At 39.9% G+C, this 21,979-nt stretch overlaps 1 protein-coding gene across 1 annotated transcript; it reads right to left on the bottom strand.

The window, feature by feature from the left end:
- Positions 1-21,042: 21,042 nt before the first annotated feature.
- On the bottom strand, positions 21,043-21,576 carry LOC127136481 (50 kDa gamma-zein-like). Its single transcript, XM_051063030.1, has one exon. It carries the CDS (start codon positions 21,574-21,576, stop codon positions 21,043-21,045), a length of 534 nt encoding a protein of 177 aa, XP_050918987.1.
- Positions 21,577-21,979: the final 403 nt, after the last annotated feature.

Raw genomic sequence — 21,979 nt, forward strand, 5'->3', positions numbered from 1 at the left:
CAATACAACTAAATTCAAAGTCTTTTCGTTTATGGATGAATTTTCTGGATATAATCAAATTAAGATGGCACCCGAAGATATGGAGAAGACCACATACATTACGCCCTGGGGAATATTCTGTTATAGAGTGATGCCTTTCGGTTTGAAGAATGCTGGTGCAACTTACTAGAGAGCAATGACTACTCTTTTTCATGATATAATGCATAAAGAGATTGAAGTCTATTTTAATGATATGATTGCTAAATCCATTGATGAAGAGGAACATGTTGAGCATTTGTTTGAAGTTATTCCAGCGTTTAAGGAAGTATAAACTCCGCTTGAATCCCAATAAGTGTACTTTTGGTGTTTGTTCTGGTAAGTTGTTGGGCTTTATTGTTAGTGAGAACGGTATTGAGGTTGATCCTGCCAAGCTCAAAGCGATACAAGAGATGCCTGCGCCCAAAACTGAGAAGCAAGTCAGAGGTTTTCTCGGCCGCTTGAATTATATCTCAAGATTCATTTCACACATGACTGCCACATGTGCGCCTATATTCAAGCTTCTTCGGAAAGATCAATCTTGTGATTGGATTGAGGATTGCCAGAAAGATTTTGACAGTATCAAAGAATATTGGCTTAAACCTCCGATTCTGTCTCCACCTGTTGAAGGAAGACCTTTGATCATGTATTTGACTATGCTTGAAGAGAGTATAGGTTGTGTTCTAGGTCAACAAGATGAGACTGGAAAGAAAGAATTTGATATCTACTACCTCAGTAAGAAATTCACCGACTGTGAGACTCGGTATTCTATGCTAGAGAAGACTTATTGCGCATTGCCTTGGGCTGCTAAGTGTCTGCGTTAGTATATGTTGAATCATACCACTTGGTTGATATCCAAATGGATCCAATCAAGTATATATTTGAGAAACCTGCTTTAACTGGGAGGATTGCCCGTTGGCAGATGTTGTTATCAGAGTATGATATCAAATACCAATCTCAGAAAGCGATCAAAGGTAGTGTCTTGGCTGACCATTTGGCTCACCAACCAATCAAAGATTACCAGTCAGTGCAATATGACTTCCCTTATGAAGATATCTTGTACTTGAAAATGAAAGATTGTGATGAACCGTTGCTTGAAGAAGGGCCAAAACCTGGTTCCCGTTGGGGCATGGTATTTGATGGAGTTGTTAATCAGTATGGTAATGGCATTGGGGAAGTGATCATTACTCCTCAAGGCACGCATTTTCCATTTACATCTAGATTGACTTTCAAGTGTACAAATAATATGGAAAAATATGAAGCTTGCATTATGGGGCTTGAAGAGGCCATCGATCTCAAAATCAAGTATTTGGACATCTATGGAGATCCAGCTTTGGTTGTAAATCAAATCAAAGGTGAATGGGAGACAAATCAACCCGGTTTAATACCATATAGAGATTATACGAGGAGGATTTCGACTTTCTTTGCAAAGGTTGAGTTTTGTCATATCCCTCGAGATGAAAATAGGATGGCAAATGCTCTTACAACGTTGGCTTCAATGATTATAGTGAAATATTGGAATGAGGTTCCCAATTTAACTGTGATGCGTCTCGATAGGCCAGCTCATGTGTTCGCTGTTGAAGAAATCAAAGATGAGAAGCCGTGGTATTACAACATCAAGTGTTTCCTCCAAAGTCAGATTTACCCGTCTGGGGCATCCTTGAAAGATAAGAAGACTTTGAGAAGATTATCCAGTAATTTCTACCTGAATGGTGATGTGCTTTACAAGAGAAACTTCAATATGGTTCTGCTCAGAGACGTGGATAGAAACGAAACAGACCTATTGATGGCTGAAGTCCATGAAGGTTCCTTTGGTACTCATTCCAATGGACATGTAATGGCGAAGAAGATGTTACGAGCAGGTTACTATTGGCTGACAATGGAATCTGACTGTTGCAAGTTTGTGAAGAAATGCCACAAGTGTCAAATATATGCAGATAAGATTCATGTTCCTCCAACATTATTGAACGTCATTTCCTCTCCATGGCCCTTCTCCATGTGGGGAATCGATATGATTGGCATGATTGAGCCCAAAGCTTCGAATGGACATCGTTTCATTTTGGTGGCTATTGACTACTTCACAAAATGGGTTGAAGCAATGTCATATGCAAATGTAACCAAGCAAGTAGTTGTGAGGTTTATCAAGAATCAAATTATATACCGATATGGTGTGCCAAGTAAGATCATTACTGATAATGGATCGAACTTGAACAACAATATGGTGGAAGCTCTTTGCAAAGGCTTCAAGATTTCACACCATAATTCTTCTCCCTATATACCTAAGATGAATGAGGCTGTTGAAGTTGTAAACAAGAACATCAAAAAGATTATTCAGAAGATGGTTGTAACGTATAAGGATTGGCATGAAATGCTCCCATTTGCTTCGCACGAGTATCGTACATCCATCCGCACTTCAACAAGGGCAACCCCTTTCTCTCTTGTATATGGTATGGAAGTTGTGCTCCCGGTAGAGGTTGAGATCCCATCATTGCATGTGCTAATGGAAGCCAAGTTGATTGAGGATGAACGGTGTCAGACCAAGTACGATCAACTGAATTTGATTGAAGAGAAGAGATTAACTGCCATGTGTCATGGTCAGTTATATCAGCAGAGGATAAAGAAGGCATTTGATAAGAAGGTCAAACCTCGCGTATTCAGAGAATGTGACCTTGTGCTCAATAAGATTTTCTCTTTCAAACCATATTCTAGGGGAAAATGGACTCCTAATTATGAAGGCCCATATGTTGTTAAGAGAGCCTTTTCAGGCGGTGCTTTGATCCTTACAACTATGGATGGTGAAGAGTTCACTCGTTCCGTGAACGCAGATGCAGTCAAGAAATACTTCGCCTAAAAAGAAAAGAATAACTCGCTAAGTTGAAAACCTGAAAGGGCGGTGTAAGACCCTAATTTTGACCCTAAGATCCCTCATGGCATCATATCATTACTCAATGCATTGCCTCAAGGATCATAAGATGTGTGGCTCCTTAACCCTAGGTTGGGACTTGTGTGAGTTGGTTTGAGACCACCAAGCATGCTTGAATTGTATATTATTGCTTTATTTATTTTGATTACTAACCAAAAGCACAAAAATATGTCACTAACTTGTTTGTTTTGAAGCTTAAGTAGTCATGTGATCCAAGGCTCCTAGAAGGCTCCTATGCTCATTGAAATAGCCAAATGAAGATGAAAGAAAACATGGCAATGGTTACCAAAGCTCTCAATCATCATATATGTCTCCCAAGTATCTCAATTTGTCAATTTGATCAAGATAAACCAAAGGGCTTGAGGATTGTTTCCCAAGGAAACCCTAATTCAATTGTGCATTGACTGTGCCTTGCTCATGAAGCAACCTCAACCTATGATAAAATTAAATCAAGGTAAGTTCTTTAATTCATCATTTTATGCATATATGAGCCTATGTAAATATCCTCAATCATTCATTCATCAAGATTTGAAGTTTGGACTTGAGAAGTTGACCAGTCAAGTCATCTGACTAAATTGAAATCCCTAATTTTGGGTCAACTTCCCAAGGACCTAAATCACTCATTTTTTATGATTTTGAGGTGAGACTAATTTCATTGGAAATCTTAAGATGTATAATTCAATTGTTATTTTGGACAAAATTTCATAATCCTAAAAGAAATACATGTGATAATACAAAACATTATAGGTCACTTTGGACCAAAGCCATTGAATCTTGAAAAAGTCCGACTTCAAGTGCCCATAACTTTATCATCAAAAATACAAATGATGCAAAATTTAAGTCCATATTGATCACCTTGAAAATATATACAACTTTGATGTTGGAGGTTTATTCATTTGAGGCTTGAATAATTGAAACAGAAGGGCTTGAAGTTGGTCACTTTTAACAAATTTTTCAAAGGCATGTTTTGTACATCAAACTTCATGACCAGTTTTCATAAATTTACAAACTCCAAATAGATTTTTGTCCAACATAGCTTTTGTTCCTTATGTCAAGACCTTTCCAACCATTACTCACATGCATATGTTTGGATTTTCTAAGAGTGACTTTCGAAGAGGGGAACATTTATGCCCAATTATGGAATTCATGATGAAACTTCATGCACAAGCATTTGCCACTCAAACCGCACGTCCAAATCAATTCATTATGCTATCATCTTACAAAACCATCTATTTTTGGGCCTCACATGTGCCTGTACAGGCCCATGCATGGAGGACCCAAAGCTTCATGCACACGGTTTTGGCACCTCATTCCTTGCAGCTTCAACTATAAATACATGCCATGCTTCATTCATTTATCATCCTGGAATCAACCTGAAGCTCTGCAGAAATTGAATCCCAACCACACTAGAGGAATTTTGATTTTATTTTCTCAAATTCAAACTTGAATTTCAACTTCCTTGGTGTCGCATTACGCGAAAAACCGGCGGGAAAAGACACAGAGCCGCCACCGTGTGTTATTTATCCCAAAAGAGGGAAAGGAAACGCTCGAAGTAAACCTGGAAAGGAATGGTCTCGCGACTAGAGATTGATGGGATCGGGAGTCGATTATACGAAGGGAAGGTATTAGCACCCCTACGCATCCGTCGTACTCGACGGGATCCACGCTCAGAAAGAATAGAAGAAAGGTTGCTAAAACTGCTCAAAACTGCACACAACTGGAAGGAAACACAGATGAAAGACGGAGAAGGGATACGGGGAATGTGCTCGCTAGGATATCGCATCCTATGCATACGTATCTTCTCTAACCAGAGAAGAATCAGAGCACTCGTAGCTCGACTAACGCACGCCAAACAAAACACAAACAGGAAACCGACTGCTAATCGCTGGACTTACGTCAGACTCCACACAACACAAGGGGGTTGAAAAAGAAAAAGGGCGCCCGGAGAGATCAACTCATCTCCTACCTACGTACCTCATCTGGTATGAGGATCAGGGCGACGTAGTTCCCCTTAACAGGGAAAGAACTTCTATCCTAACCAGAGACTAGGGAGATAACAAGCTACTAGGGAGACTACGACTCGAGCCTAGAAATTGTCATGCATACGATCCCTATGTTGAGCTCTCTAGTCCTAACCTAACTTGCACAAGGAGCAAGCTAGCCTAACACAGCACATAAGCAAACACAAGCACAAGAGAGCAAGCACACACACTATATGCAACCAAGTGGCTCATACAAGGCTAGGCTTTAGTCAAGGGGTCAAATCAACCTCGACAAACAAGCCAACTGGAAAGGGGTATTTTGAGCTCTTAACCCTAACATTGAGAGTTAGGGTGAAGCAGATGAAATGGGAGATGAGGGTAAGACCTCACAGCTCTTATCCCTGGCCTGGGAGAGCTTTAATCAATGAAAGTGTGGGAGTCCAGAATGTGGGACTCTATTCCACATGACTGACACAACAAGATTTTGGGTTTTTATTCAAAGTGCATCAACACATGGTGTGAGCAAGATGAAAGACACAACTGAATAGCAGGGGATGGATTACACATCCCTTTTATCTGCCAATTGCCTCTTAAGAGGACTTAACCTGCTTGGCACAAAATTAAACAAACAAAGACATGGCCTCTTAAGGAGGGCTTCAGACAGGTGTCTGCCAACATAACATGACAAGTCTTCCAGACTACATGAAGAGTAGGAATTTACCTAAGTGGTATGCCAACCACAAGCAAAGCAAAGCAACTCAAATAATGAGTTAAAGCAGCTAAAGTACCTGTGTAAACAACCAAACAATCAGTATAGCATTCAGACAAACTATTCACAGACAAACAAACAGTACAAGGCCTAAGAGGCAAGCAACTCAAATTGCTTCATCATTCAAAGAACCTACAAAACAGCAAATGTTAGTGGAACACATCAATTTGCATCTCAATTTATGAGATCAACATCATCCATCAAGACTAGAAGCTTGAACCTGAAATGCACAACTCAAAGGTGAGTTCAAACCCCTAAGGAAAAGCCTAGGGTCAAAAGTGAAGAAAAAATTCAAAACAGAATCTAAAATTCAACATGAATCATCTTTAAACAATCATGAATATGTCCTAAAAAGGACCAAATCAAAATCACTAAGCAAGGGCATGTAATAAGCAAGAGAAGTCAAAGGCAAATTCAATGCATTCAAATGGACATGCAAGATGAGAAAATGGACATTAAATCAGAAATGGCTCAAACAATTCTGGAAATTTTCATGAGCATACAAAATGTCCAATACAATCATCATACCAAAAATCATAAACAGAGAAGCTCATTTGATATGGAAATGAAAATGCACAAGTTGATCATCCAATTGTGTGACACACATTGTCACACCATACAAACATGTGCATAAAACAGAAATGGCAAATGAGAAAAATGCACAATCAAGCCTCAAACATCCATCAACATGTTAATAACAATCATGCAAAATTTCATGGCAATTGGATCAATATCAAGCCTTTTATGATAGGATGAATGAGATAAGGTCCAAATGCACACATGTTCAATTATCCTAACAGAGTTCAAAATCCAGCCAGGCACAATTCCAAAAATTAACATCATAAACTTCTAGACATTTCAAGGATCAAGTAGCAAAAAACCTGGAATTATTTGGATCATTCTACAATTAGTTATGATTTTTTGAAGATCATGGAAAAAAATGAAATAAAAATTGAAAAAAACATGAAATAATGAAAAGAAATGAATAAACTGGAAATGCTCCCAGCCGGAATCGAAGCGAGGGGAACTTCGCTGGCCAAAACTACGTCGTTTCATTCAAAGCCCTAGTCAAAAACTAGCGACGGACCAGCGACGGCCACTAGCGGACGCTAGCGGCGGAAACCACCGTCTTCTTCATGAAGACGGTGGTGAACAATACACGGTTTTTTTTCCAGAATTAGCGAAATTATATATGGTTGGACTCGTCTTGACGTGTAGATCACGAATCCACTAATATTTTTCTCTAATTCATCATATATTTCAAGAATCTATCAAGAACACTTATGAACACCAAACTTTAATCTCTCATAACTCACTCAATATTTGTCCGTTTTTCATGTTCTTTATATCAGAATTTCCAGCATGAGTAGATCTACAAGTCTATGTGCATAAAAACAGGAATTAAGAGATGCGAAATTTTGACCTCTTGAAGCTCCAACAATGGCAGTAGCAGATTCAAGGCTTGGCACTTGTGTAGATCCACTCCTGAACACTTGTTAACACCTCTGAAGCACAAATCAACCCTTGGAATAGCTTGGATCTAGCTAGATCTTCAAAAGTCCATGTTCATGTTCATGAGTGGAATTGCTTGATTCTTCACCAGTTTCTGCAAATCAAGGTTTGATCTGTACCAAATGATGAAGTGTCTCAAACCATTTCATCATCTCCTAGCCCTCAGTTGACTTGCAGTTGACTTTTATGGGCCCCAGATGACGTGAAACTGCACTGTGGACTTCGGAGCTTCCAACACTTGGCCAAATTGCATCGAAATGAACCTTAGGTTCGCACAAGCTCTCTAGAACAACCATAGGGCCTTTTTCTCATGGAAATGCTTGGCTCCTTGCACATATGAATTCTCCTGACCAGTTTTGACTGATGAAAGGCAATGCACTATGCAATGTTAATGACCTAAAAATGAAATGAATGTACAAATGGGGGTGCAAATTTGAGGTGCTACACCTGGTTGATCTTCAGTTTATAATTCCTAAGCCTATCATCATCATCATCTCAAGATCAAGCTGCAAGCAAGAATTTGGTTGGATCGTGCTCATCAAAGATGCACTTCAAAGGTTTACATCTCAACTGTTTTGATTCGAATCTCATCATATATTGTGCTTTGCTTGTGTTTGTTTGGTTCTCTGAAGTCCTCGTGTGAGAGGCAAGCCAATGGTGGCTTTAATTTTGTGAATTGATGCATTTCAGATTGAACACCTGGATTTTCCATCTCAGATTTCTCCTTCCATAGGGATCTTGAGGATAATCTAAGGTTATAGGGGTGATGTACATCACCCTAGCTTTAATTTGGTATAAGGCACGTGTAATTTGGTTGAGGTTGCAAAACCTGCAACTGTTGGCCGGTTTCTGTTGGCTCACCGGAGAAGACGGTGGTTTCCACCACCGTCCCCACGTGGAACTCCCTTGGCCATTGAATCTCACATACACGATCTAATCTTGGCCTTTGTTCTTAATGACTTTTTTTAATCCAGCGTGTGGTGCTTTTGACTAATGATCACCATGCGCGCGCGCCTCAGGGCCTTTGGATTGTCCACGTCAATTAATGAAAGTGGATCGAAGCGCTGTGGATTTTCCAGATTTTTCTAATTTCTATTTTATTTTCTTTAATTCCTTTTATTTTCAAAAATTCATAACTCTTTTATTTGGAATCACAAAAATATGAGACCAATTGCAAAATTTTCCTTTGAAAATCTTGTTTCATAATCTGATTTTTAATTATTTTTGTGATTCCATTTAATTTTTTTTGTGAACTATTTTGTTTTTAATAGTTTTTAATTCATTTTAATTACTTTTTGATATTCAAAAATTCCAAAAATGTTTTCTTAACACATTTGGATCATGATAACTCTATGAAAATATTCTCATCAATTTCTTAATTGATTTGAGATTTATTTGAGATTTTAATTCATTTGTGTTATATTTTAATGCTTTTAATTGATTTTAAAATAGTTTCTGTTTTCAAAAAATGTTGAGAAAATTTGTCAAACCTTGTTTGACCATGTTAGACTTATGATGATCCAATTGGACTTATCCAAGTTGATTTGAATTGAATTTGAAGTTTGACCATACTTTGTCCATTTTATTTTGTGTATTATTTTAATTCCAAAAAAATACCAAAAATATGTTTGACATTTCTTGACTTCTAATCTTCATTTCACTTCTGTTTACCATTGGTTGATGATGATTCCATTCACATTTGATCATTGTATTTTGATTATGTCATTTGAATTTTCATTTTGTACTTTCCATCTTCATCCCTTTTCTTTTTCTTTTTCTTTTGGCCAATGAGTTAATGATTTGTATATAGCCTTGACATATGAGAGGCTTAACCTTCTTTGATCCAAATCAAATTCAACTTGATCAAATATCAAGTGAATTACTTTGTGTCCAAGATATATTCCCAGTTGAGTTGATTGATTGTTCCCCAGCCACATTTATATTTGATCTCCAGCAGAGTTAGAACATTTTGTGGTTCCGACAAGACTTTGGTTTCCTCACCAGTCACCATCAGATTTGTTCCCAGTCAGAGTTTCCTCCTAGTTTCTGAGCAGCTATTTGTGTTTATTCCCTGCAGGGTTGTCTCCCATTTGATATGGTGTTGACCTAAAATTCCCTGCATAGTTGATACCGGTTTTCCTCAGCAGATCTCCTCCTTCCCCAGCTAGGGTTGAGCCTTCGGGATGTTGATCTCTCTTTTCTCCAACAGTTGTTTCCCTCTTTTTTGGATTGGCCGAGAATTATATCGATGATTCAAATCTGCGACATTTTATATCCTTTGTGATTGTCTTGTCAGCATAATCATCATATATACATATACATTCATATAATTTCATTGTTGTATCATTGCACTTTGAAACTCAATCCTGTAATTCTTATTCTCTGTTATGGTGATACATTATCCCCATACAAGTTTGGTGTCTGTCCTCCTTCAATTGTAGAGTGTCAGTCCCTTAAGCAGAAAGACTTTAACCTTTCTCCTTTCCCCACTGAGTTATTTCCTCGTGGATGATGATTGTTTCAGTTTCCTCCCCAGTTGATTATCTGGATGAAACCACTCCCCTTGAGTTATATCCTCATTGGGTAGAGTCTTGATTGACCGTTTCTTTCTAGATCTTACCTAGATAGATATTTTTGGTCCCCTGAGAGTTTATTACCCAGTAACTGGTAGTATTCTCCTTAAGAGGCAGTTTGTTACTTCTTGCCCAATACCCGGCAAAAGTAACCTTGTTTCTCCCCAGCGGATTCGTTTTCACGTTTCCCTAGGAAGTATATCCTTGATATTTTCATCCTAACCGATGACAAATATTTTCTTCCCTTGATTTGAGTTTATCCTTGATATGTTCATCCTAACCGATGACGAATATTCTCACCTTTGGTATTCTACCTAGTAAAAGGGTAGTTGTAATCCCTATTTTGTTTCCCAGAGAGTTAATCCTTGATATGTTCATCCTAACCGATGACGGGTTTCCTTCTCCCTTTCGGTCTTCTGCCCAGTAACCGGTAGTTGTTAATCCTACGTTTTTCTCCTTTGCAGAGTTTATCCTTGATATTTTCACTTTAACCGGTGACAGATATCCTCTTTTGTGGTCGTCTATCTAGTAACTGATAGAGCGTGCCTAAAGAGTCTAGGGGAGCTGTCAGAGACTCTTTGCACATCCGACCATAACAACCAATTCCCTCATGGGTGCTATTGGAGACACTTTACACGTCCAACTACAATAATCAAATACCCCGTTATGAAAGAACTACATGTATTTATGCATAGCGGGCACCCCGCATTCGGATCTATCCCATTCGAAGGACGTGAGTGGTAGATCCTGGAGATGTCCACCTTAATCTAAGCTTTATCTCAGGGGAAGGGACAAAGATCCTCTGCCTTTAGTTAGGGAGTGATCCTCTATGACACAAAGCACAGTTTAAAGCATGGTCGCATCAAGTCGGTTTCATGTATTTCACATGTAAGTATGATTCAAAGAATAGACACGTTTATAAGGACTCATACCTTATTCCTATGAATATGATTTAAATCATAGACACGTCTAGCCGACTCCATGAGAAATAGTTACAAGGGTGATTCTAAGCGTAAATTCATGTAGTTGATCTTGTGTGTCACAGTTACAAATTCAATGTACAAATGCGTCAAGTCAGGCCAACGCATTACCTGCGCAAGCTCATTTCAATTACAACCACATCTGGATGGCCCGACATCTTACCAAGATAACTCGTATATCTTTATGTGACATTCTCACGAATAAACAAACCAAACACGACCTTGCAAAGAGCTTAAGGTTATTTACACTCTAAACAAATATTATTTACCTCTCTTCATAGCAAACAAAGTATATAAACTGCATGGATCCAAAGCAAACCCCAACTCTACTCAGCTCTCAGCCGGTTGAAAATTATGATTAAAAGGAGCACAATGTGAAACCTAAAGCATAAGAATTCAAAAGGTAATGATATAAATAAATATAAAAGTTATTTACAACCCAAGACCCAAAAGCCCAACAAAATCGTACAGGAACAAAACAAAAACAGAAGAAAAAAAAGGGGAAAAGACCCTCAAACGCCAGCTTTGGATCCAATACTCTGGGACTACCCCTGGCAACCTCTCTAGGAACGGCTCGGAAAGGATCCAACTAGTGGACAATGATAGAAAGGCCAAGCTAAAATCCTCGCGCCTGCTCCAATGTCTGATCCCATACCTGATACACGAACTCCATAGCCTACTGAAGGGACTCCCGAGATTCCTGTTGTGCAACAGGGTCTTCCCAAGGCCTTTCAGAGCTTTGGCTTTATTGTCTTTCTTCAGCTGAAAAGCTTTCTGATTCGCTTTGAACAAACTACGCACCTCCATCATATATTTAGAAGCCTCCTTCCAATGTTTCTCTCCCTCATCCAGAGAAGCCTTAAACTTTGTTATATGAGCAACCAGAGTTGATGGAGAAATGTATTGCTTCACCTCTTCCTGCAAAGAGTTATCAAGTTCATCCTTTTTCCGTAACTCTACCAATTCCTTCTCAACCGTGAAACTCTCCCACTCAAGGGTCTCAAACTTCTCCTTTAGCTCATCCCGCTCCCTAGAAAGGTCACCAAAGCCTAATACATCATCTTGGCTAGTAGATGCCACCAAAACCATAGATTCGACGCTTAAAAGGGTGCGGGAAGCATCTGCCAAAAAACCCAGTGATCGGTAAAATAGCAAGTGTACTATTTGCACCGATGTAGTAATAAAATGGGAGTTATCCCGAGTATCGATATCGAGGATTGCGCGTTAAGTATAAATCTTTACAATAATTCCATTGAACAAAAGATCAAAAGGGGGTTTGTTCATTGTTTTCAAAATGATAATTACGAGAATAAATCACACAAACGTATAAAAATCTGTTAATCGATATAAGAAAGCATGCTAGGGCCATATGTATGAATTGCTTTGTACTACACTACTTTCACATTATACGATATCTACGTTATAATTATTCAAAGCCGATTCTTAAGAATTGTTTTCTCTAATTCCTTAGCCGAAAACCATTAACAGTCAATTTCAATCCTAATTCCTTAGCTATTCAAAATGACGTTACGAATTACGCAATTGAACAACAATTAACGGCTACTACGATTTGATCCTTATTCCTAAGCGATTATACCGAAGTATTATTATACAAAAAGTGATGAGGTGGTTTCTCTAACCTAAACCTTAACCAGAGATCAAAATTCTATTTGTCCGATAAAATAACGCGTTAAGAACTTTGTATAATAATTTGAATTAAAAATAATGTTGATGATCATAAAAACATAGAAATATTGTTCATACAGCAGCAGTTCAGAGACACCCCCTAGCATTAGGGGGTTTAGCTTCTCATAGTGTTCAAAGAAAGAAAATTACAAAATAGAGACATTACAATTATTTGGTGATGAAGGTTGATCTTCAATCTCTTCTTCTCCAAACCTCTTGGAAGCTCTCTTCTCTTTTCTGTCTCTTCTTCGTACGATCCGAAAGTCCCTTTTCCCTTTACCAATCGTAGACTAAATAGTTCCAAATCATCTAAAAGCATAGTGAAATACCAAGACTGCCCTCCGGACTTACGCAGAGACTCAAACAATAAAAATCAACAAAAGGGACGAATTGGCCAACACGGGCCGTGTCAGCTGACACGGGCGCCCGTGTTGGCTCTCTGTTTACTCTTTGCCTTCATCCTTTGCTGACACGGGCACCCGTGTCAGCCCCCTGTTTTCTGTTTCCTTGCTCTCCACTCTGCACATGCTGACACGGGCCGTGTCAGCACCCTGTTTTTGCCTTATTTCGCATTGCACACTATCTTTGACTCCCGTTCTTCCCTTACGCATCTTTCGGGCTTATTGATGGACCTGGAAATGAAATAGAACTACCACGGAAATACATAAAATGCGATAACAAGAGATAAACCACTAATACAACATAAAACAAGAAGGAAATTATGAAATGCGATAAAACTTAGGAAATCAACTAAAAGAAAGAACAAAGTGTTACCAATTCTTGAAGATTCATGCTGGATGGATGATGAAAACTAAGTGCAAATGGTGACCGATCACAACCCCAAACTTATCTCATTGCTTGTCCTCAAGTGATGTAAGAGACAACATGGAGGTCAACCATGGATTTTCTTCTTTCCACAATACAGCTGATGTTATTCGAAACTTATCTTCCTCCTTCCCGATTAAGCTTCTGGTTCACCCACTCAAACTATCCACTGTATTATCATATCAGAGTGTTTCTTCACCTGCAAACTTCTTCACACCACTCACCAAATCTCTCGGGGTTAAAGTGTTTAGCACACACAATATCAAGGTATGCAATATCAACTCTTAATTTTTGAATAGATTCTACGTTCACTACAGAAACCAAATTCACACACTTTTAGAGGTCTTCGGGTAGTAACGGGGCTTAGGTACGGTGGGGATAGACAAGGAAATGGGTGACAAGGGTTTTAAAACTCGGCATTCATGTTGTTCTTATTCTTTGTGCACAATTTATTTCATGGGGTGTTGTCCAGCTTGACTGTTTTTCTCTTTTTTTTCCACTCAATTTTTCTTTCTTTGAGTATCTCATTATGGCATGAGTCTTTGACTTAGGCAAGTGATTTTTATCTCATCTCCATTTTTCATTTCTTTTCTCTTTTTCTTTTTGGTAGAAGTATATGTTTCTACAAACCTTTTTTTCTTTCTTTTGTTGCACTTGCCCTTTTTCAATTTCTAAGGATCACCACCCCAAACTTATCTTTTTGCACGAATTTGGAACTACAAAAGTCATGCCGAGCGAGGGTAGGAAGTGTTTGGCTTATGGTTAACATAATGGTTTTCACAAACAAGGGGGCACAGGCTCAACGGGGTTAACAATGGATAAATACAACATTACGGATGGCTAGAAAGGCTAAGGGTTGAAAACAAACAACGTGCCTCAGTGTGCATCTTTGTATTGTGCTGTATCAGTAGAACTTACGCAAAATCAGAGAGATAAAGTCATACCTGAATGCACTCTTTTGGTTTTGTTGAAATCTCACCATGTTGGATAAGCTTGCAAGCTCCAAACCATTCTTCATGACAAACAACTTCTTTTTCAGCTTGGGTCTACCATCCCTTCTTTCGGTCTAGAGTTGCCAAGTTGCACCCAACATTTTCTTTCTCACCTGTATCAACTTCCAGGTTGCCTCGGGAGCAAATCCGGGGTTGCATCTTTCCGTCACTGGTCACTAGTCCATCATTTATCCAGTAGAGTCCACTTTTATCTGTGATACATGTAACTAAAAACGACACACAAAAAAAACAAAGTAACAAAGCCAACGAACACAACTTACACAAAATACAAAACAATAAACCCCCCCTTCCCACACACTTGAACCAAACATTGTCCGCAATATTCATTGTCAAGATAAGAGGTATCTACTGAGGAGGAGGAGAAGGATACAGATAATGCAACATCATGCGTTGCATCATCGCATTCATTTCATCCAAAACCGTCCCTTGGCGGTGTTGTTCGACTCCGAACCTGGTGAGCTCCTCACCTTTCTTAGATTGCTCCGTGCGAAGGTGACCGATCTCATTTTGAATCCAACCCCATTGGTCTTATGGCATGGAGTAGGACCCTGAAGCTTGGGTCGTTTCTTGTGATTGTTGGTAAAACTGCTCCTCAGTGCTAGGTGCACCTTCCATATGGTCATATGTAGGAAAAGAATCAAGAAAATCTTCGTCCCCCTCATCTAGGTCAGGACACTCATAAAGCCAGTTGGCTTTGTTAGTAATACTAATGAAATCATAAGCGGGTAAAGCAAGAATATGAACTTTTTGACAGATAAGAGAATAGTAATCTTGTTTTACCTCAATCATGCCTTGTTGAATCAACGAGGCCATGTCCAGTTTATTCTTACCCGGCACCTGTGGAGCTTTAGCAAGTGCAACACCAAACTCAAAATGGTCGGCAATCTAGGTGATCATTCCGCCAACCGAAATGTCACCTGAAGTAGCGCGACCAACTCTGCCTAGGCAGTCAGCTGCAAATGCTGCTACATTGATAGGTGTTTGTGCTGCCATACCCTGCAAAAAGAAAAACTCCCTTTGGGTGGCGACACCGGTGCTATCACCGCGACCGAACATGGTGTACGGCAAAGCCTTCTGAGCGTACCTGAAACAAGGGTTATGGATACCCGATGCTTTTGCTCCCTTGGAGATATATTTAGCATTACCTGTTATAGCGGTCTAGGATTCAGCCGGAACAAAAGTATCGGGCACCGTTCCAGGGCATACTATTGGGAGTTTTAGGATACTCCCCAATTCATCTACAGACAATTCCAGATTAGTATTAAACAAACGAAAATGCAAAGTACCATAGTACTCTTTCTCAGTTCCATTCCACCGATTTTTCAACTTAAATTCAATGGTACTTAAAAATTCAAGAGTAATACGCGCAAAAGTTGGCACTTCTAACTGCATAAATTCCAACATACCTAAGCTATGGAACATTTGGTGGATTTTAGCCTGCAATCCCAATTCTTGCAAAGTGCTATTACACATGTATCTAGTTGGTGTCAATTTTCTCTTAAGGTGAGCGGTATATCTTTTTTGGTGCTCTAAGTCTTCAAACACAATATCATGCTCGTTCGGAGTCCTTCTTGCCCTTTGACGTGGCCGGGATGATTCCGCCACGTTCGTGCTTCTGTCTACTCGGCGAGACATGTTGTTACCTGCACACAAAGAGAAAAGAAAACTTGAAATTGAAAAGAAAGATTAGGGAAAAATATTACCGTAGGAAGGTAGAGGATGGCAAATGGAGAAGCTTTTGTGAAGGCGGTTGGAGATTTGATGGAGTTTTGAGGGAAAAGGTTGAAGCTTTTTGTGAAGAAAAATGGAGGCTTTTAGGTGTTTTTGAGAGAAAGAGAGATGAAGGTGAGAGAATAGGTAAGAGAAAAGGTTTATGAGGAGTGAATGAGTATAAAAGGTAGTAAGTGGGAGAAATTTGGAGGTGGGCCCCATGTCAAACGGTAAAGAAAAATTGAAAATTTTCAAACGCGCTTGCTGACACGGGCGACCGTGTCAGCGCTACGCCTTCTCCTTGACACGGGTCGTGTCCTTCTTCTTCCAAAACAGCTTCTGCAGGGGATGAGACGGGCCGTGTCAGCTGACACGGACGACCGTGTCAGACCCCTGGAAAACTTTCTTCTCCCTTTACTTCCTGACACGGGCACCCGTGTCAAGCCCCTGATTTTCTTTTTCTTTCAGTGTTGTTTCAATCTTGTGTCGGGCTTCTGCTTCCGATTTTTCCAGAGACTTTTTGCACACAAACTTTTGGCTCCTCTAGAAAACATTGTCCAAACCTACAAGTCAATAACACACAATAAAACAAGGAAAATAATTAGACACAAAAGCGTGGGTTGCCTCCCACGTAGCGCTTCATTTAACATCGCCTGGCTCGACGGTTGTTCATCTTATCAGACAAGATGAACAACATCAATTTGACCAACTTCTTGCTCCACATTGTAAGGTTTTAACCTTTGGCCATTCACTTTAAAAATGTCCCCATTGGATTGATTTTTTATTTCAATCGCTCCATGGGGATATACCTTGTGTACCATAAACGGTCCCGACCATTTTGATCTCAGTTTTCCCGAGAACAACTTCATCCTCAAATTAAATAATAACACCATTTGTCCTTCCCAAAATTCTTTCCTTTGGATCCTTCTATCATGCCATTTTTTGTTTGATCTTTGTAAATTTTGGCATTTTCCTATGCTCGGTTCCTAAATTCTTCTAACTCATGAAGTTGAAGGATTCAGGACTCTCTCGCTTTCGAAAGATCCAAATTAAGGAATTTTGAATCCCACAAAGCTTTATGTTCAAGTTCTAAGGGTAAGTGACATGCCTTACCGTATACCAATTGATAAGGAGACATACCAATCGGTGTTTTGAAAGCAGCTCGGTATTCCCAAAGCGCATCATCAAGCTTACTTGCCCAATCTTTGCGAGATGAGTTAACCGTCTTCTCCAGAATTTGTTCCAGCTGCCTATTCGACACTTCAACTTGACCACTTGTTTGCGGGTGGTATGGAGTGGCTATACGATGTTTTACATTATACTTCAAGAATAACTTCTCCATTAGGTGATTTAAGAAATAAGTTCCCTCATCACTTATTAAAGCTCTCGACACTCCAAACTTGACAAATATGTTCTCCTTTAGAAACTTGACTACCACTTTTGCATCATTCATTGGTAGAGAAACTGCTTCTACCCACTTGGATACATAATCCACCGCCACCAAAATATAGTTCTTTCTTAATGAAGGTGGAAATGGTCCCATAAAGTCAATACCCCAAACATCAAAGAGTTCAACTTCCAACATGGGGTTTTGAGGCATCTGATTTCTTTTCGAGATGTTTCCCATCATTTGACACTTATCGCACTCTTTGATTAATTGTTGAGCATCTTTGAAAAGTGTAGGCCAGTATAAGCCTGACTGGAGGACTTTGGTTGCGGTTCTATCACCACTAAAATGTCCACCATAGTCAGAGTCATGGCATGTTTTCAGGACAACTCTTTATTCTTCTTCGGGAACACATCTTCTAACCAACCCGTCTACTCCTTTCTTATACAAGAATGGGTCATCCCACAAGTAAAACCTGCAATCACGCACAAACTTTTTCTTTTTGTTAGAGTCAAATTCTCTAGGGATTACCCCACCTACTAAATAGTTCACGTAGTCTGTGAACCATGGCATTCCAATAACAGCAAGGATGTGTTCGTCAACAAACTCATCCTTTATTGGACGCTTTTCCTCATTCTCCTCTATAGGCGACATCCGAGAGAGGTGATCGGCCACAGTATTTTCACACCCTATTTTGTCACGAATTTCCACATCAAACTCTTGGAGGAGTAAGATCCATCTTAATAGTCTTGGCTTAGAATCCTGCTTAGCAAATAAATACTTCAAAGCAGCATGGTCAGTATAAACAATGACTCTAGAACCCAACAAATATTTCCTGAATTTATCGAAGGCATAGACCACCGTGAGCAACTCCTTCTCGGTAGTCGCATAGTTCATCTGTGCAGGGTTCAAAACATGACTAGCATAATATATGACATGCAACAATTTATCTCTACGTTTCCCAAGAACTGCTCCCACTGCAATGTCACTCGCATCACACATGATCTCAAAAGGTAGAGACTAATCTGGGGCAATGACAATTGGTGCCGTCACCAATTTATTTTTTATAGTTTAAAATGCAACGACACACTCTTTATCAAAAATAAAAGCCTTGTCCTTAACCAAAAGGGTAGTTAAAGGTTTAGCTATCTTAGAAAAGTCTCTTATGAACCTGCGGTAGAAACCCGCATACCCTAAGAAACTTATACCTTTTTCATTTATTGGAGGGGGCAACTTTGCTATTACCTCGATCTTGGCTTGGTCCACTTCTATTCCCTTGTGGGAAATTTTGTGACCCAAGACTATGCCTTCACGCACCATGAAGTGACACTTCTCCCAGTTGAGAATCAAATTGATCTGTTGGCATCTTTCTAAGACAAGGGAAAGGTTAGTCAAACAATTATCAAAAGAGAAACCAAATACCAAGAAGTCATCCATGAAGACCTCCATATGCTTTTCGAGCATGTCAGCAAAAATGGAAGTCATGCATCTTTGAAATGTGGCTGGCGCATTACATAACCCGAATGGCATTCTTCTGTAAGCAAAAATACCATAGGGGCATGTAAAAGTTATCTTCTCTTGATCTTCTGGTGCTACCGCTATCTGATTATATCCAGAGTATCCATCAAGGAAACAATAGTAGTATAGACCAACCAACCTTTCCAACATTTGATCGATGAATGGTAAAGGAAAGTGATCCTTTCTTGTCGCCAAATTCAACCATTTGTAGTCGATGCAAACACGCCACCCCGTGATTGTCCTTGTTGGGAGCAACTCATTTTTCTCATTCTTTATCACGGTAGTCCCTCCATTCTTTGGAACCACATGAACAGGACTTACCTAAGAGCTATCGGATATGGGATAAATTAACCCCGCATCTAATAGTTCAACAACCTCTTTCCTAACCACTTCCTTCATTGCGGGATTTAGTCTTCTTTGGGGTCGCACCACTGGTTTGTGACCATCCTCCATGAGAATTTTATGCATACATACCGTTAGGGGTGGCAAAACGGGCACGGCCCGCGGGCCGAGCCCGTTTTTCCCGCACTTTTGTGCGGTTTAGGCCCTCATCTTCAAATGTGTCCGCCCCCCCCCCCCCCCCGTTTTTTTCGCGGGCTTTTGCGGGCACGTGTATTTACATAAATTTTTGCATTTTTAGGCTTAAACAGTGCAGTGCCCGCGGGCTTCTCCCGCCCCGCCCTCACTTTTTTACGGGGCGGGTCTAAGTTTTAGGCCCACATCCCCAACTATGACCGCCCCGCCCCACCCCATTTTTTTGCGGGCTTTTGCGGGGCGGGCATGCCCGTTTGCCACCCCTACATACCGTAGGGCTAATCCCCTTCAAGTCTTCTATGGCCCATCCCATTGCACTTTTGTGCTTCTTCAGAACCTTGACGAGCTTGTCTTCTTGGGAACCTTCTAAATTAGAGCTTATAATAGTCGGGCATCTCCTTTCAGAATCTAGAAAAACATACTTGAGATTTTCAGGCAGTTGTTTTAGCTCAGCTACTTTCTTGGTCTCATCTTTCTTTTCCTCAAACTGAGGTTCCCTCAAGTTTTCCCACCGGAGTGATCGGGATCCTTTAAAGGGTGGTTGTGTTTCCATCATAGCTAACACTTCCCTCTCCTTTTCATCAACTTCTTGAGTGTCTTCAGAAATTGATAGACTTAGAACTCTCTCCAAGGGCAATTGTGGTTCACCTAAAGGATTTTCTTGCAGAACCACTTGATCAATCACCTCTATGTGTTGACTGGTGGCCACATCATCTTTGTATCTCATGGTGTTTCGCACATCAATTTTCAACTCTTCATCGTAAACTTTTAGAGTCATGGTGCCCTCTTCTATATCTATCAAACATCTTCTTGTCTCCAAAAATGGTCTACCAAGAATGAGTGGTATCTCTTCATCTTCCGACATTTCTAAGATGACAAAGTCCACAGGAAACACAAACTTATCAATCTTCACAAGAACATCTTCCACCACTCCATAGGGTCTCTTCATAGAGTGGTCAGCAAATTGAAGTGTCATTTTGGTATCTTGCACTTTTCCGATCCCCAACCTCTTGTAAATGGATAACGGCATGAGACTCACACTTTCCCCCAAGTATATAAGGGCCTTTTTGAAAGATCTATCTCCAATAGTGCAAGGAATAGTTACCGAGCCTCGATCTTTCTTCTTCACCAGAATCTTCATACCTTGCAAAATTTCACTACAAGTTTCGGTTAGTACAATAGGGTCAGTGTCGGTGCTCCTCTTTTTTGAAATAATATCCTTCATAAATTTGGCATAAGAGGGCATCTGTTCAAGTGCCTCCAAGAACGGAATGTTAATTTCAAGATTTTTGAACATCTCCAAGAATTTCTCAAAGTTCTTCTCATGTTTGTCTTTCTTCTTATTTCTTGTGGGGAAAGGGAGTTTGACAACCGACTTTGGTTCACTAACTTTTTCTTTAACCACCAGTTTAGGCACCACCACCTCTTCACTCACAACCTCATTTTATTTTATTTCCAACTCAACTTTAAGCAATTGGTATTCTTGGTCGTCATCTTTCTCAGGGACTTCTTTCGATTTACCACTCCTTGTGGTTACAACACTCACATTATTATGTTCTCATGGATTTGTAACTGTAGCACTCGGTAATGCACCAGGTGTTTGAGAACCCACGAGTTATTGAGCAATCTGACTCATTTGTACTTCCAGATTTTTTATCGAAGCACCAATGTTTCTTAGATTACTTCTAGTCTCCTCTTGAAATTGGGAACTTTGAGCCGCCATTTTTTTAATGGAAAGTTCCCAATCTGCTTTTCTTGGTACCTGTTGTTGAAATTGTTGTTGGGGTTGGTGAAACTGTTGCTGGTATGGTTGTTGCTGTTGTGGTCGATATTGTTGTTGTGGTTGGCTTTGATATTGATTTGGCACTTGCTTCTGAACATTTCCTTGCTGGTCCTTCCATGAGAAATTTGGATGATTTTTCCATCCAGGATTATGTGTATTTGAGTAAGGGTTGTTCTGCTTTAGAAAATTAATCTCTTCTACCTGTTGTGCAGTTGCCACACAATGCATGGTGAAGTGAGCCCCCCCACAAATTTCACAACTAACCTCTTGAATTGGTTGAACCGGTTGAACTTGTGCCACCGTTTGAGTGCCAAGAGCCATTTTCTTGATTTTTCGCTCTACTTCCACTGTTATTTGATCTTCCATCTTCACAACTTGATTTGCTAGCTTAAGATCAATGATACCTTCAGGTTGACTTACACTGCGGTCATAGAGCTCCAGATGCTCATTTGCTGCAATGGCTTCGATGATTTTCTTTATTCCAATGGCTGTTGTAAAATTTGTTGAGCCACCGGAAGCCGTGTCTATGAGTTGCTTAGTCTTCATTCTAAGGCCATTCACAAAATTTTTCATCTATTCAGTTGCATCCATGTTATGAGTAGGACATGCAACCAACAATCGCTTGAACCTCTTGTAAGCGTCTCCGAGTGACTCTCCTTCCTTCTGTTTGAAATTAACTATGTCATATCTCTTACGGATATAAACAGAGGCAGGGAAGTACTCATTCAAAAATGTTGTCTCCATTTGTTGCCAAGCTGTAATGCTTCCC

The sequence above is a fragment of the Lathyrus oleraceus genome, chromosome 4 (assembly GCF_024323335.1).
Source record: "Lathyrus oleraceus cultivar Zhongwan6 chromosome 4, CAAS_Psat_ZW6_1.0, whole genome shotgun sequence".
NCBI classification, from domain to species: Eukaryota; Viridiplantae; Streptophyta; class Magnoliopsida; order Fabales; family Fabaceae; genus Lathyrus; species Lathyrus oleraceus.